The 18,623-nt window shown below is 34.5% G+C and overlaps 1 protein-coding gene across 1 annotated transcript; it reads left to right on the top strand.

Moving 5' to 3' along the window:
• Positions 1-105: 105 nt before the first annotated feature.
• Positions 106-18,445, top strand: LOC100368202 (iron-sulfur cluster assembly 2 homolog, mitochondrial-like). The gene is made up of 4 exons (XM_002739732.4): positions 106-199; positions 2,566-2,713; positions 13,336-13,451; positions 18,049-18,445. The coding sequence occupies exons 1-4, from the start codon at positions 126-128 to the stop codon at positions 18,221-18,223; spliced, it is 513 nt and encodes a 170-aa protein (XP_002739778.1). The 5' UTR covers positions 106-125; the 3' UTR covers positions 18,224-18,445.
• Positions 18,446-18,623: the final 178 nt, after the last annotated feature.

Below are 18,623 nucleotides of genomic sequence, written 5' to 3'. Positions count from 1 at the left end.
TTCAACTTAAAATTGAAATAAAAACATACTAAACGTTTTATACGTGTAAGTATATTAGAAAATGTAAATGTGCAACAATTATTGGAGAAAAGAATACACGAACTCAAAATAACACACATCTGAAGATGACTGCCAGTAGTTCGGGGCTGGGAAGAATTTTAACTAAATTATGTAGATATAACAATATCACAGGACGAAGGTAAGAATTAAGTGTGAAATTATGTATTTCGAAATATATTTTAATACTAAAGTGTTCAAATACAATTATTACATTTGTTTAAATTTAGTTTTTCACCAGATACTTGCTGCACTGACTTGAAATTTGTTGGCCTTTTCTACAGTTTGTTATTTTCTCTGTCAGTAGTAATTTAAAACTACATAGATATATGCGAGGAAATGGTTGTTATTTTTTATTTATTTTAATTTATAGCATTTTTCAAGCATATATATGAAAAGGGTACTGTAAAACCATTTATATCTCGCTATTACTATTCACCATTTTATATTACAATATATTTATATTTAATTTAATGAATTTTACTCATCAGCGAAAATCAAAACCCAGTGAATAATTAATACATTTACAGTATGTAAATTTCATAATCTTGCACGGTGATATACAATGAAAAACTCAGGAGAAGGAAACTTTTGCACTTTACGAGTGTTTAAAAGTGATCCCATTTTGTGCGCATAAATCGAACAAAGTTTTAATCAATTCTCGGGGTGGACCTCCAGGCATTTCTGATGAAAACAAAAGCTGAAAACGCTCAGGAAACTGTACTTTTGGCTAATTGTTGAGACTCTCCTGAACGAGACAACTTGAACATGTGCAACATATATAAATTTGGTCGCTTAGGGTTACCTCAAAATTGAGTTTGTGCTGTTTTCCCCGGCTACTTGACTGGTGTTCCACCGTAACTTGTAGAAATACACTATACAGTGGTGCACCTTTAAAGGCCAAGGTATACTATAAATACGCTTCTAAACAATAGGGATTATTTCCTTGCTTGTCACGCTGTAGTTAACAGCTCTAGCCAAGCTCCGGTGAAAATGCGTTTTCTCAAACTTACAGGTTGATTATGTCATGCCAAAGTGGATGCATGTGACTATGAATATCACAGCAGTGACTGTGTGTAGTATTTATGACAATAAATAGTGTACAAGCTGAGATTTTGGCGGATAAAAGTCAAAAACACGAACCAGGGAAAGGGATGCGCTACTAATCTTGAATATTTAACTACTGTCAATCAAAGTCACGCGACGTTGGACCGCTGAAACAGGATGCGTCATAGGCTATGCAAGTTATTAACAACACTTATTAGCATAGCCACACCTCCAATTCACACTTGCCGGGGGGGGGGGGGGGGCAAGTGAATTAGGTCTTTAAGCAGTATAGAACTTTCTGTGAAGTCACTCGAGAATAGCATCACAGAATGTTTGATTGCATAAACAAAAATAAGCAAGATTAACTGTTCTCCCCAGGGCATTATAGAGTAGGGGTTCCCAACTGTTTAATTTTGGATAAACAATGAATACAATTAAGGTGATTAAAATATTCTGTTGTTATGTAAATCATGGAGGTAAAAAGAGTCACAGCCAAAATAATCCTCCTAAACTTCTTTTGTTTTAGCCAAGTTTAATCCTATAATTCCCTTTGTCTTATTGTACTTTCACCCCATGATTGTCGCCGACACGCCATATACCCTCAAGTGTTGTTGCGTACAGTACTTACTCCAAGGTCTTGTTTTACGGTGTCGCAGTAAATGTCAAAGGGCATAAAGCATGCGCAGAATTTCTTGTTAAGTTCGTGTAATTTTTCGTATTTTAGCGCATTTTTCGTTGTATTTTTGAATCAGCAATATTTTAATGTTTCGAAACCTTGCTAGTACTGTTTTTTAGTCAAAAATGAAGCTCGTTTAATGATCTTTGTAATGGTGCATGACAAGGACTGTACCGCGTTGTACCAGAGACTGAATTTTGAGGTTCAAAATGACACTTTTTGAAGTTTATACCTCGTGTATGTCCTACTTCCTATGGCAGTGTGTCAATTTTCATTATACACAATGTACAAGAAATTCGCTGCATTTTTTGTTTTCGTTTTGTTCACAGCATTTGCAAAACAATTCTTCGTCTGTAATATGCTCTTCGACTTTGTTTACGTCTTCTGAATTTAAGGATATAGCAGTTTCAGCATCGTAGTCAAACTCGTGGGCATTATCGATCGTCGCCATATTTGTTTATAAAAATCTGTAAAACAATTTGTATCAAAACTACATGTAGTCCCGTGCCCCAGTCATTTTTTTTTTTTTTTTTATTATCTCAGGTACTTGGTACAATCAATGAATGACAAACTTATTTGTCAAGCACTTTTCTTTTGCAAATTCATGACGTCATGTCTCATGGATTCCAGTATTTTTCTAGGTGGCCAAATCTGAAAGTAATTAGTGAGTTTACTCCATTTGTGTTATTAAACCCCTCGTCAAAGAGTCTAGACTAGGTATAATATCCAATTTAGCAGAAGTAATCATAATAATGATGCACTGTATTTCCACTTTTTCTTCACAGTCAATTAAACAAACTATGGTCGGAGCAGCTTGCTTATCCTGGCACATCAAGAATCCACTCTCAGAATACAAGAACATTAACAACAGAAGCACAGCCTGAAAGTGCTTCAAGTAATGCTGGAATTCTTCTTAGTGATCGATGTGTCAAGGTACATGTACATGTGATGTAGTCCAAAATCGGGGACTGAATTGACTTCTGTACATTCATCTATACCTCTATCTTGGATACCAACCATGTTCAAACTTCTCACACTTCATATATCTTGAGATATGGCCAAATGGCATCTACTTTAGTGCTAAAAATTTATAGACGTTTCTGTAATTCCGAAACTGGATTTGGGACGTGTAAGGTTGGATTTTGTTAGGACTTGGGTGCACATTGGACTTTATGGGAGTTTTTGTTTTTCTGATCAAATTCAAAATGGCTGAATGAATAATGAATGCTGTTCTTGAGTCGTATCTCTGTTGTGACTTGACTGGTCACATTCAAACTTATTACATATGTCATATACATACAGTTCACACATACAAACATGTATTAGCTTGACAATCCAATTCAAGATATCTGAATAACAACCATTTTAAAAATGCATCAAATCAAGCATTTCTGCTATCCTGACCCAAATCTTGGTTATACATAGATATGGTTGCTGGTACATACATTGAAGATAACCTTGAAGTGAATTCTGTTTTTCAGTTCAAATTCAAATGGTTGACTGACAAAAAATTTTGTATTAAAAAAATAATGTTCCAGGGCCATATCTTATTCTTTGACTGATTACGATCAACTTTACACCCATATTATAAATCACGTCACTAATATTAATGTACATGTACATTTGTTATCAAAAATGTGCAAGTTCAAGTGTGGTTAACAATTTAGAGATCAGAAAAATAGCAATTTTTTATTCATATTTTTGAAGCTTGATTTATAGATGCTAATAATTATAATGCACAGAACTGATTAGTATTTCGTTAAAATCTATGCATATTAATTACCTAATTTGCTTAATAATTTGGCAATAGGTATCTCAGTACTACTCATTTGATGTCAATAAATTTTGGTACATGCTTAGTTTAAAGTTGTAATCCATTCATATTACCATGTTCGCATATATTAGGAATTGAATTTTCTGATATCTCAAGAACTACTTAAAGGCCAACATTTATGTACCATGAGATGGGCGGAGCTTAGTATTCTAATTTGACTGATTATTCAACGACAGTAACTGTTAATTGTTTCTTGTACATGTATGCAGATAATCAACGTCTGCGCTAATCTCTTGTTTATGTGTATAGTTACTGATCTGAGCTGTGTAAAGTAAAATAAACATTTATTGTGGGAATCCCAGGGGTCGAAATACGCTGGATTATTAGCTAGTGCAAGTAAACTCAAAATATAATGTGCACGCTGTGCATGTAGAAATTAACACATTTTCTCATTATATTCACTGAGCCTAAATTAAGTTCAACCAATATTGTAAGATAACTCGAAAAATACAAATTCTTTCATGATCGCATAGATCGAGAACCTGTAAATTTTATTAAAACTTTAAAATTGGTGGCCATGCATTTCACAACAAGTTAGTGCAGATAAATTTCAAATTCAACGTGCATACTGTGCATGCAGGGGAAAAATTCTATTTCAATTCCTGAATCCAAATTCTAGTCCGGTATATGCACAGTTCCTTTTAGAGTGACACTGCCTATGCTGCAATGTTCAATAATTATATTCACAGACATAAACCACATTGTGTAGAGTAAATATTTTCTGCTGTATTTTGTTCTACTGTAATTCTAAACCTGGTTTCTGAATGATCGGTTGTGAATCCTCAGACCAAGGTGAAACAAAAGACATTCGTTCACGGATTTGACCTGCTATTACCTGGCAGGCAACAGTAGCTTGGATCGATCACTGGGTCGTAAATATTTGCCCAAAAATACTAAGTCATAACATTGACAATCGTGCGTAGATGTCCTTTTTTTATTTCATTCATAAAAATTGGGGACACAGAAATAGTCGTTCCTTATTTCTGCTACCGGACAACCCAGGTTACTTAAACATGGCGCAACTTAGGAAAATCCGTTGCAACTGGGACATGCATTTCGATAGAATTCCGCTCTCTACGAGCCAGAAACAAAACATATTACCAACTAGCACGGCTGCAGCGAATCTTTTTCACTCTTTTATTCAAACTTCTGTTATTTAGGAAAATGCTGAATACTACATCCACGCCCTCATGTCATGTGGAAAGCTTTTACAATTCGTTGAATGTTTTTCATGACATGTGCATCGCATTTCATTCCAAGCGATTATACATTGGAATGACAATGCCGATCAACTACACACCAGTGTGTAGACTTCTCCCGATGTGGGCGAAGGTTGTCGAATAAAAGGTACATCGACTGCGCATATCATAACTACAGGCAAAATTGTTGGCATTAGCGTATGAATGCCGTATATCGTTGATTTCAACCATATGTTTTCAGACAGACCCTGGTTTTGACAACCTCATGCCCCCATGTTGCAAAGAAGCTTGTCTGTGTTTTCTTTGGAGCTTATATCACCTGCAAATTCAAAACTCAACAGTTTTGAAACCCATTTTCCTGGCAAAAGTAAATGGTCTAGCTGTCAATTTGACCATTCATGGCATTATTCACGTTTGAAAAATAGAAAATATAATACAATGAATCACTGTTTCTCGTGTTTTTGTGGAGCTTTTAGTCACTGTTGTTGCTTTGGGTGAGGGCGACTTCATTTGAATAATAGACTCCGTCCATGCTTGTTTATATACCATGTCGATTTTTAAGGTGCTAATAGGGGAAAACAAGTAATAGTTTAATTGTGATTAGGGCATTCTCTACAATTTATTAAACATGGAACTATGACAGCATATATATTTTAAGAGAATATGATTGTGTACTTTTTGTGTGAATATTTGCTTTAGAAGATTAAGTTACATGAAGTTCTCATTAACCTCTAAAAATAATTTTTCCACAAGATTGGTCAATTCTCACTATTTGTTCATTCTATGTTTTAGATTTTTTCTACAGTTACTTTTCGAAAAGAAATATTTAAAATCAGATCTTGAAATTTGTATACTGTAAAATGACTAATATTCACTGGGTTTAAATTTCACTGATTTACCATTTTAGGCATATTCAGTGGGTTTTAAATTCACGGTTTCGTCATTTAGATAATGTGTTCTATGCTAAATTTTACATGTTCACTGTGTTTTAATTTAGCGCATTTTTCCAGTCAGCGAAATAAGCTAAACAAGTCATTGTCAATGACACATCCCCGTTCCGTTCATATTTGAGTGACATATACATTCAAAGCAGATCATGACCGAAATGCACCTGCATATGTACAACACATTGTGCTAAATCTGAACAAAATCCATCTATGCATGACTTAGATCCGGTTCTGGAATTGTGAAAATACGTGATTTTGATGCATTTTCGGCCTTAAAATGGCCATCATTCCACTATTGTTAAGCAGATCATGAAACAAATGCACATATCTATTTGTGACATGATGTACCATGTGTGTGTGAAGTTTGAACTTGATCAATCCAGACATGTCTTGGATACGGATCCAGAACTGAATTCTTTAACAAAATGGCCGCCAGTCGGCCATTTCGAACTTGATGCGAAAAAAAAAAAGACGTGCATCAAGGTCCTATTATGTTTAATGTATGTACCAAATTTGAACAAAATCCATCCATGCATAACTGAGATACGGGTCCGGAACGGTGAAAATGTGCGATTTCAATGCATTTTCGGCCTTAAAGTGGCCCCCATTTGACTATCGTTAATGAGATCATGAAACAAATGCACATACATATTTGTGACATGATGTACCTTGTGTGTGTGAAGTTTGAACTTGATCAATCCAGACATGTCTCGGATACGGATCCAGAACTGAATTCTTTAAAACAAAATGGCCGCCAGTCGGCCATTTCGAACTTGATCCGAAAAAAAAAATGACGTGCATCAAGGTCCTATTATGTTTAATGTATGTACCAAATTTGAATGAAATCCGTCCATGCATAACTGAGATCCGGGTCTGGAATGGTGAAAATGTGCGATTTCAATGCATTTTCGGCCTTAAAGCGGGCGCCATTTGGCTATCGTTAATGAGATCATGAAACAAATGCACATACATATTTGTGACATGATGTACCTTGTGTGTGTGAAGTTTGAACTCGATCAATCCAAGCATGTCTCAGATACGGATCCAGAACTGAACCCGATCCAAAAAAAAAATGACGGCTATCATTAATCAGATCATAAAAAAAATGCATGTGCATATGTCCCATATAATGTGTGATGTATGAGTGAAGTTTGAACTTAATCGGTCCATGCATGTTCGAGATACAGGTGATCACGAACGGACGCACGGTCGCACACAGGGCAAAACATAAGTCCCCGTTTTCGGACTGCGTCCGAACGGGGACTAATTAAAACCCAGTGAATAATTAACCCCCTTTACAGTATGCCTCCTACCGGTAGTTCAGGAGATATAGTCTGTCAAACATTTCATGGATGTGTTTGTGAGTTTGTGGCTATAACTGAAAAATCAGAGGCTCATAAAAACATCTGTATGATATGTCATTTAGGTGATGTAATTTACGCATCATTAGTGTGAGGAAAGATTTTAAAGATTATATTTTCACTAGACAGAATAGTAAATATAGTAAAATTTGTTACAGTAAAAACGCAATAAAACATTTCTTGGTATTCGACTGCAGATAAACAGCTACGTCTGTGAGGACTATTTCTCTGAAAAAGTGGTAGACTGTCTCCCAGAAACTGTCAAAACTGAGGAATTTCACCACAAATGTACCTTGGGTGGTTCTCTATCCGATTTGTTCATTTTATGATCTCTTCAATTTTCTAATATTAGTGAATATTTTTGTATTTATTTGTAAAAAATGGTATTTCCGACTTCTTCTTGAAAATGCCTATCCCAATGCCTCCATATTTTATATGTAGACAACTTGGGTGGACTTCAGTCAGATTTGTCTTTTTGTGATGTTATCTTCAGTTTTCTAATTTTAGTTAATTTTGGTAAAAAATGAAAATTGTTTGCCAAACTACTTTGATACACCTCTCAGATTTATTGATTTCATGATGATTATGAATATTTTTATCATTTCAGTAGTAAAAGAAAACTGTCTCTGATGTCATTTTGAAACAAACAGCCTGATTGTTTTGATATTTGATGGATTTGATTCATTCCTTAATTTTTTCATTTTAGTAAATATTCTTGTTATCTTGAAAATGGCTATACCGATTGCTTTGATATTCCTTTCTCATTATGCATCTCAATTAGCGTAGCTATGTCAGCCGACAGGATGCTTGTTTTAAAATTTTCTGTTAGTAATAATAATAATAACTTTATTGTCAACCTATCTCCATTGAGATCTGAACTAACATATAATAAAGATTAAAAGATACAGAAAATACATATTTAAAATACAAAAAAATACAACAATAAAATAAAAGTATAACAGTAAAAAAAGTCTTTATATTATAAACTTATAAACTTCAAAAATGGTGATTGATTTCGCACTGTTCGTCTTAAAGAGTTGTATTAGCCAACATATCCCTATTTCTGCTTCATATGCCTCCAATATCTTTAGCGCATGGGAGTTCTGTCTATGCTTGATTTATTTTGCCGCTGAACACAGAACACATAATATATATTACATCTACAGTACAAATGAAACCCAGGGACATGTACATATTTTATTGTTGATCACAATCATAGATGTTTAAATATATCACACACACCTTAGGGTGTAACAAGTTTATCTCAACCTAAGACATGGAACAGTTCATCTTTATACCAGTAGGACTCCTTTCATAGCAAGTATGACGTAAAACGAACAAGCTATCTTTTTGGCTATGGGCACAAAATGTCTTATCTCTCCAGAGTGGAAACATTTGATGTTGTGTTAAAATAAGAAATTTTAATTTGACTGGTGACTAGCATTTTAATAATACATCATTTGTCTCATCTCAATCATTAAAAAACATAGACTTTACAGTAAGGCTTGACAAGACAATGTTTTATGTGAAAATTGGTCTATACTGGCAATTAACTATTTTAATTTGATTCACAGTGCGTGGAATTACATGTAGAAATACCTGGTAGTGCTTGTAGATGTCTTTTTGTGTCTGTCTCATCCATTAGCCATCCAACATCAAATTAAATTGTTTAAAACTTTTTCTTGAAAACTGCTCGTCAGATTCTTTTAATATTTTGTATTTAGAGGGGCAAACTCTGTCTGATTTGTTCATTTCCTTTAATTAATATTTTTCTCAATTTGATAACAAAATTTTATTGTGTTTTTCAATTGGATGTATGCACAAATGTGATTCTAGTCCAACTATTATAAATATTTTTATGCTACCATTAGACAAAATTTTTCTAATTCCACCACTATGTCGAAAACAGCATTTTGGTGTGTTGCATCTAATTCCATTTTCACTGTTATCAATTACATGCTGGTGCAAAATATTGAAAAAAGAAAAATCAAAATAACAATATACCAATATCATCAATAAAAAAAGTGCAAATGTTATCTCATCACCCCAATATGAAGACATTATGCTACCGGGTAAGCATCAATTAGTCGAACGTGGACTGTCTTAAAATGTAATAATTGCAAGGCTTCTAAAATAATAGCATCCACAACTGTGTTCTAATGCATTCAGCAATTAGTAGTTTTCTCATTTGCATTTTCAGCCACATGGTCCCCATTTTGCTCAGATGTAGAATTGTCACTTAGTACATGATTAATGTTGGCTTTATATTTTTTACTGGTAGTATGATAGATCGAAAATAAATTTCTAATGAACCATTCAAGCGAAGGCAAAGCACATAGAATACACAAAATATTGTCATTCAATTTTGCACACATGTGAGCCATCAGGTTACCATCATTTTTCAGATTCTGATTATACAACATTTAAGTAATTGTGTTCAGTAATTTGAAGGCTCATTTTAAACGCAATATTCTGAAAAGTCAATTTAGTTCCAGTAACCTGTCTATGCATAATTAATAAATTTCATTTCCATCAAATTTGGCTAAAAATCGTCTACTTCTGAATTGTATACCAGTAAATCAACCTACAACACACTGACCATTTTTCAATACTTCGAATACAACACGTCTGGTCGATTCGTTGGTGATCAGACTTCGGACTTGACATATTTTTGTACAATGCAAAATGCACCTTGCTTTGCTGAAAAAGATTTACAAATAATACAGGAAAGACCATAATCAGCCACAATAGGGGTGGTATTATGTATTCTGTGTATTGTGTTTTAGCTAATGAAATAGGGCACCAAAGTTTGTTTGGAATATTTTTCTTAGGTATGAATGTCTACCCTTTTCCAACGTCAGAACCAGAGTGGAAATGTTTGCATATGTTGGTGTTTGAGATGAAAAAATTTGAAATGAATGAGGTCTGCTCAACAGTGATCAAATGCATGAGGAGGGTAATTTGCATAATGATGAGTAAGGTAATTATGATTGTCCAAGTTTAGATTAAAAATTATATGAACTAATTATCAGTATGCTGGTACCATTATATATTACTACCTACAGATGTTACAAGTAGGCTAACTGGTTTAATATCTGTCTACTTTGTATGGCTGCCAAGTGATGTTTTGACATCCAACTTTCTAAATTTGGCTGCCAACTTAACGAGTCTGTGTCTGTGCCAGAGTAGTGTAAATAGTTTTTTTCACCAATATCAATTTTTGCAGCTTGATTATTTGACAGCTTTCATAGGGACTGTTATAATGAAAACATTCACTGCCAGAATATTTCACCATTATCTTGTACACACAAACTTCATGAAAAGTTGTCTATTTGCAAAAACTAAGAGGTTTACACTTTATGTGATGATAGGACGGCAAATATTTTTATTAAAACTGCTCAGGGGAAACACACTCTTGCAGAAATAATTTGTACTATAGCAACATGCAGTCAAAAGAAGGGTTACTGTACAACAAAATGCCTCAATATGTTTATTATCCTAGCCATATTTCAAATTGTATGAAAGTGAAAGCACGTAGTGCAGAATATGATGCATTGTTGATTAGTTTTGTGCAAGTTTATGTTACAGTCATACATACATTAAAAAGGTGTGTCATATCTAAAATTTACTTTATAATATATCTACTACAATCAGTATATTCTCAACTGACTGACTGACTGACTAGTCAATACAGCCTGTATTGACATTGTTTTTGTCATATTACCTCAGACTCTGCAAATAGAAGTGTGCATGGAATCATGGGAAGAGATGGTGTCATTGGCGTGTGATAACTGTCATAAAGGTGATTGACAGGTCATACTTGTTTTCAACTCTGAAAGGACAGTTGGAATCTACAAGGTGTGCTTGTGATTTACATAACAAAGGGTGTTTAAAACTTTGGAAGGACAATTGGAATCTACCAGGTGCGCTGTTATTTGAATAACAAAAGATGTTTGCCTATGTGACACAGCTGCTAGCAAGATCACATTCTGATTGGCTTATGTGTAAGCTTGGGTGGTGTCGCTGAATCTGGGCCATTTATGCCTATAAATTGGGCAGACTGAAGACAGTTTGGGTCCATCATTTCTAGTGTGTGTAGCTACTGCAATGTTGTGAGACAAGTGATACAGGCTTCAACCATCATTCTGTGTGACTTGTATGAACTGCTCTGCGATATCCCGCTTTCAGTGGTGCCCTCCAGGATGGCAGCGTTCGTCTGAAAGCAAGACTGTATTTCTTTGTTGTTGTGTGTTGCAGAGGCCATTGACTGTCATCCATTTCTCTACATCCTGGAACTATGAGTTATCACCAATGCCTAAGCAATCCCCTATTTCAGTGAATTTGTTCATTGTATTTTGCTGTGCTTTGTTTTATGTTTTGAGAGGTATTGGGGCAAAAAAACGCCCAAATCGTCTTTTCATCCAAAATTAATTCCAGCTAAAATAATTTGTTGTCCACTAGCAGGCCTTGTGATAAACAACATTTCATAGAAGTCTGCCTGGCTACCAGTATTAAAAGCTGGTTGTCCCATGATAATATTGGGTAGTCTACTGGGTGGGGTAGAAGCATGCTAAAAACGGTGATTACAAAAACACGTGTCGTATTGCTTAATTGCTCAACACCCATAGCATAGTAGTTTTGTTAGTCGGGACTACTAATTTGGGTTCGTTCCATCCGTTCGTACGTACGTACGTACGTACGTACGTACGTCCGGAGCTACATCTGACACCCATTGACAGATTTCATTCAAACTTTACATGAAGACAATACATAATGTATTACATATGGGCGTCAAGTTACTTTATGATCAGAGAAAAAATTGCCGACTGGCGACCATTTTGGATGTAAAATTTGCTATTTCTGATACCTAAACGTGTTCGCAGCCGTTTCTCGGAGATGACTGGGCCGATTTGGATCAAAGTTGGTATGATGATCATACATATTGGGTTATAGTTGCATATCATATTTTTTCTGTGATTCAAACTAATATGGCTGACTGGTGGCCATTTTGTTTTTCATGATACCCATCCCTACTTTCCCACATTTCAGTTTAAATTTTGTACAAAGACAGTATACCAAAAGATACATCAACATGAACATTATTTTTGTAATTTGATTCAATATGACTGCCCAAAGTCCAATTCTCGTGTAAAAACACTCAATCATATTTTTTTACAAATCCATCTCCTATTAATGGTTTCAATCTAATCTCAATGACTTCATCAGCATCAAAATGATATTTCAAATCACAAAATAACAATGACTTGTTTATGTAAAGTATTGTATTAAAGTATCGCCTGCTGCACGAGGCCCATTTTTTCTGTTGATTTTGATATGAACATGGAGGAGTACAGCAAGCGATGTCTTAATATTATAAATTTCTAGTAGTCCACTTGTGCTACATTTTTTTTTTTAATGGTAGCCCTAGGACAAGAGTTGGTAGTAAGACACCTTAGGCTACTGTTAATTTTGAGCCATGACTAGTTGCAGGTAGTTTTTATGTTTTTGATATTATTGTCTCACATGGCATTATTAATGTGATAAATGTAATTCCAAGAAAGCTATCATATGTGTATATCCCCCAATACCAAATATACATTGACAACATTGACAAGGGAAGTCAGGTATGTGTGTTACCTAGCAACCATACACCTATAGTAACCTGTTAAATGCTTAATTGTATCTTAACTTTTTAACCCATCATCAAATTTTTTTCATTGACAAAGACTTTTTTTTATTTTTGTTCCTTGCGACTTATATTGAATGTTATTGTTGTCTCTTCTGACTTTCTTTAAATATGCAAATTGCATTCTGACACATGGTCAATATTCATATGTCAAATATTTAAAAAATAAATAAAAAATCGCCTCGCCACACAATTTTCATAAAATAATTTGACCACAAGCATTTTTTAAATGGTGGCCTTATGGCAATTTCATGTGCTATCCATGTGTTAACCAGGCCTGGTCAAACACAACCTTCTACAGACCTTAAAGTTGCATCTATCCGTGAATGAATGAATGGCTTTGGCCTCCACATTAAGGGCAGATTTTAACTTCTTTTCAGGATTGAAAGTTGAGTCTATTGATTATACTGATCTAACACGCAACAGATATGCTACCAGTGATTTAGTTTATTAGCTTACAAAAGAATTGATTACATGTATAACATCACTGTTCACTGACTATCATTCTTTGTTTTTACTTTCTCTCAGAGATTACAGAAAATCGGTGCTTCTGGTGAATATTTACGTATTTATGTTGAAGGTGGTGGATGTTCAGGTTTTCAGTACAAATTTGATATAGACACCAAAGTAGAAGAAGATGACAGGTGATTATAATACAATATGCTTCTGATGTTATAACTTTGTTAATATTACACTGTTAGTTATTGCCATGTCTGAGTATCAATGCAATAGGTTTCAGGCAAAGGTCAGAAACAAAGACTAGTGGTATACTGTAAAATGACTAATTTTCACTGGGTTTAAATTTCACTGATTTACCATTTCAGGCATATTCAGTGGGTTTTAAATACACTGTTTCGTCATTTAGATAATATGTTCTATGCTAAATTTTACATATTCACTGTGTTTTAGTTTAGCGCATTTTTCCAGTCAGCGAAATAAGCTAAATTAAAACACAGTGAATAATTACCCCCTTTACAGTAGTCTCCTTGTGTCCGCCTGTTCATTTGTATGTCCTAAGCTGTATCTCAGACATACCTTAACTGATTTTCTTCAAACCTTACTTATACCAAGTTTCATAAATGAAGTCAGAAAATGTGTACTTATGGATTGACCTCTGTGTGTGCGTCCGTGCATCCGTTCGTCCGTCCTTCCTTCCTTCCTTCCTCCCTCCCTCATCCAGCTTTATCTCGCACATACTTGGACCAATTAAGTGCAAATTTCACAGATATGTCAGTCATTATATTGGACATGTGCACATGCATTTGTTTCATGATCTAATTTAAGATAGCAGAATGGCAGCCATTTTGAAGGTAAAAAATGTATCAAAAGCACACATTTTCACCAAACCGAAACTCAGTTCTGCAGGTTCTGTTCAAACTTGGTATATACCATAACATTCAACATAATGGGACCATGATGCACGCCATTTCATTTTTCGAATCGGGCTCAATCAAAAAGGTGGTCATTTTGTTTTAAAGAATGCAATTCCTGATCCATATATCCGACATGCCTGGAACAACTTTACATACATGAGATACATCAGATATCATGTCGAATAAATCTAAAATGGCTGCATTTATTCGCTCACTTATTGAAAACATCGACCACTCGCTCAAACAGTGATTAGGTACTGGCATATGAGTGGTCGGATTGATGTTTTTAATAGTAAAGTTTGAGAATATAATGATCATTTCTGGAAAATATTAGTCGGACACTTATGTTTTGATTCATGGACCATTCACAATCAAAACTTCACACATACATCATACATGATATTATACATGTGAACATCAATTTGTTTCACAATCAGATTCAAGATGGCCGAATGGTGGCCATTTTTGTTCTAAAAATCATCAAAATCAAGCATTTCTCTGCTGTTTACAGATGGATTTTGTTAGTCCTCGTTCAGACGCAGTCCGAAAACGGGGACTTATGTTTTGACCTCCGTGCGTGCGTGCGTCTGTGCGTGTGTCCGGACCTGTATCTTAGAAATGCCTGGACCAATCACAATCAAACTTCACACATACATCATACATGATATTATACATATGCACGTCAATTTGTTTCTTGATCTGATTCAAGATGGCCGAATGGCGGCCATTTTTGTGCTAAAAATCATCAAAATCAAGCATTTCTCGGCTGTTTACTGATGGATTTTGTTCAAACTTGGTATATACATTAGAAATTGTAGGACCTTGATGCACATCATTTTGTTTTACAATCTGATTCAAGATGGTCGAATGGCGGCCATGTTTGTGCTAAAAATCATCAAAATCAAGCATTTCTCGGCTGTTTACAGATGGATTTTGTTCAAACTTGGTATATACATTGGACATTGTAGGACCTTAATGCACATCATTTTGTTTTACGATCTGATTCAAGATGGCCGAATGGCGGCCATTTTTGTGCTAAAAAATCCTAAAAATCAAACATTTCTCGGCTGTTTACAGATGGATTTTGTTCAAACTTGGTATATACATTAGACATTATGGGACCTTGATGCAAATAATTTTGTTTTTCAGATAAGATTAAAAATGGCCGACTGGTGGCCATTTTGTTTTAATGAATGTGGTTCTCGTGCCATATCTCTGACTTGCTTTCACTGATTATGTTCGAATTTTAAATACATTATGTCATAGATAGACAGATATATTGGTTTGACGATCCTATTCAAAATGGCACAATTGTGGCCATTTTTGTGCTAAAAAATCATCAAATATCAAGCATTTATGGATGGATTTCGTTCAAACTTAATACATATATTAATCATTACAGGTTCCTGGTGCACATCATTTATTTTTCAGCTTGGATTCAAAATGGTTTTCTGGTGGCCATTTTGTTTTAATGAATGGGCTTCTAGACCCATATCTCCGACTTGTTTTGACTGATTATATTCAAATTTTAAATATTCATTATACATCATATCATATACATGTATAACCATGTATTCAAAATGGCTGATTTTGAATGCTGTTCCAGAGCAATATCTCTCAATATGAACACATACTTTTTTGACGATCAGATACAAATGTCAATAATTTTAATGTTAAAAAATCATATTCCTGACATGGTTATATTCCAGCTTATATTACTATAAACAAAACTATATATCTTAAATTTGATAACTAACGGAGACTGTGCCCTGCATGGCTTGTTCAAACTTGGTATATACGTTGGACATTAGAGGACCTTGATGCACATCATTTTGTTTTAATAAATGTGGTTCTAGTGCCATATCTCTGACTTGCTGCGACTGATTATGTTAAAATTTTAAATATTTATTATACATCATGTCATATATATACAGATATATTGGTTTGACGATCCTATCAAAAATGCTCGAATGGTGGCCATTTTTATGCTAAAAAATCATCAAAAAATAAGCATTTCTGGCATTTATGGATGGATTTTGTTCAAACTTGGTACATACATTAGACATTACGGGTTCCTGATGCACGTTATTTAATTTTTTAGATCAGATTCAGAATGGCTGACTAGTGGCCATTTTGTTTTAATGAATGGGCTTCTAGAGCCATATCTCTGACATGCTTTTACTATGTTCAAATTTTATATATTTATTATACATATATTCAAAATGGCTGATTTTGTTTTAATTAATGCTGTTCCAGAGCAATATCTCTCAATACTCGTTTGACGATCAGATACAAACATCAATCATTTAAATGTTAAACAGTCATCATAATCATATTCCTGACATGTTTATATTCCAGCTATATTACTATTCTTACTATTACTATTCAGCTACTATTCGATAACTAACGAGGACTGTGCCATGCATGGCTTGTTAAATTCTGAATGTATACTTTGAATCATTCATGAACTGTGTGATTTGAATACTCAGATGCTTGTTTGAGCAAATTAAATGTTTTATTTTATGGTAATGGAAATGAATGGAATTTGGAATGGTAGTGTGACTGTGGACAGTTCAATGGAAAAATGTGTTTGTGATTTTATAATGCATGTGTAATGTGTATTCATCATTTTCCACACCATACTGATGGAGGGACAGTATTCCAATTGTATCCAGGGACGCTACTTTCAATAATGACAGAAAAATGGTGACTACTGTATATTGGCCAGCAAGAAGAGAAACAAAGAAAATATTGATGTGGTTTCAGTCCAAACATAACAATGCCAAAGTCACATTGGTCAGGCACAATTATTCACTATCAGTTGCTGAGCTTGATCTTAGATTTATATACTAAACCATGATCCCATGAATTATTGTCATGGGTGATTGTGTTGAATGGGTTTGCACAGTTAGAAATAAAGTAGAAATTATCAAGTAATTTCAACAAGCTATCACAAACAGAAAAAAAGCAATCGAAAAGCAGAAGCGATCAAGTGGAAGGTTGGGCGGAATGAGTACTGCATATCACACATCAGGTCATATGTCATCTCGCAACTATACTACAAACAGGGACCATGTCATTGAAAATGACTTCTATTATTTACTACTTTGCATATTACCTGCACTTATGGAACAGATGATTGTATGCTTTGGAGTGGGTTTATGATTATAAAAAAATCGATAGGCAAAAGGCTAAGTGACATCACTCAATCAACCAGCTATTAAAGAGAAGAGAATAGAATAGAATGATGCTTTATTACATCCTTAATGAAATCTGACATTTCAGTTTTGGTATTTGATGTATTAAAGCTATACGAACAAGTGATATCAGGTGATATAACAACATTACACGTATTACTCATGTACATGTGGCAGTTTTACCAAATGGTACAGAGTAACATTGTCTTTGAATGAACCTTCTTGTCTGCTTCTGTGAGTGTCTTGCTGTCAATATTTATCTCTACCATTACCAGCAATGACAGATTATGTTGATTAGAATTAGGTTCATTAAATCAATGTAATCATATTTTGTCACTTTCCATAAATTATTTTTCGGAATATTGGTTAAAAGGCGATGGTTGTCGTGCTACGCATGCGAGACATTTGGGTTGATAAACATTGATTTTCCCACAATCCAATGTTTTACCTGGACGCGACTTGCACTAATTTCCGCCAGTGACTCCTTCGACACCTTCCAATCACCTAAAAAATACCTAATTAAAGCTTGCATGGTGACGTCTCAGTTTGTACTCGTTGATCTGTGCAACAGCAATGTCGCCTGATTTGTTTATATGAGACCTATATATCTCGCGCATATGTGGCGCGACGACTACCGCCCTTTAAAAGTTCAAAAATTTGTTTTGTTTCAGATTATTTGAACGTGATGGTGTGGGTTTAGTTGTGGATGTTGAGTCATTGGAATATTTGAAAGGATCTACAATTGACTATCAAGAGGAACTGATTCGATCAGCATTTCAGGTTGTAAAGAATCCAAAAGCAGAACATGGATGTTCTTGTGGAGCCTCATTTTCACTGAAAGTTTGAGATAGTGAAAGCTTCATGTTAAATTATATAAATTTCATATTGACAAACAAGGAGTGAAAATCTGGCATGTGTGATTAGTGCTTTCACATCAATTTGTTCAATATAGTATACACAATTCACTCATTATTTACCGTTAGTAAGAGCCCCGTGCAAGTATTTTTTTCAAAATCTGTTATCTAACACACACACACACAAATAAAAGTTGTATATTAAAAACAAAAACACAGCTTATATCTTGAATAATGTAGCTTCATCAGATTGTTTTCAGTGATTATGAAACTGGTTAATTTCATTTCACTGAAGAAAAAAAAAAAAAATGGAAAAGCGCCCTCTGTGATGTATATTATACTTTAACAGTTTGCACAGATCCATTCAGTGCAGTGTTGCTTTGGGTATTTGT

The sequence above is a fragment of the Saccoglossus kowalevskii genome, chromosome 2, assembly GCF_978046115.1.
Source record: "Saccoglossus kowalevskii chromosome 2, keSacKowa6.1, whole genome shotgun sequence".
Classification (NCBI taxonomy): domain Eukaryota; kingdom Metazoa; phylum Hemichordata; class Enteropneusta; family Harrimaniidae; genus Saccoglossus; species Saccoglossus kowalevskii.
Note: the sequence above shows the minus strand (reverse complement) of the source record. Positions and strands in the feature narration are given on the sequence as shown.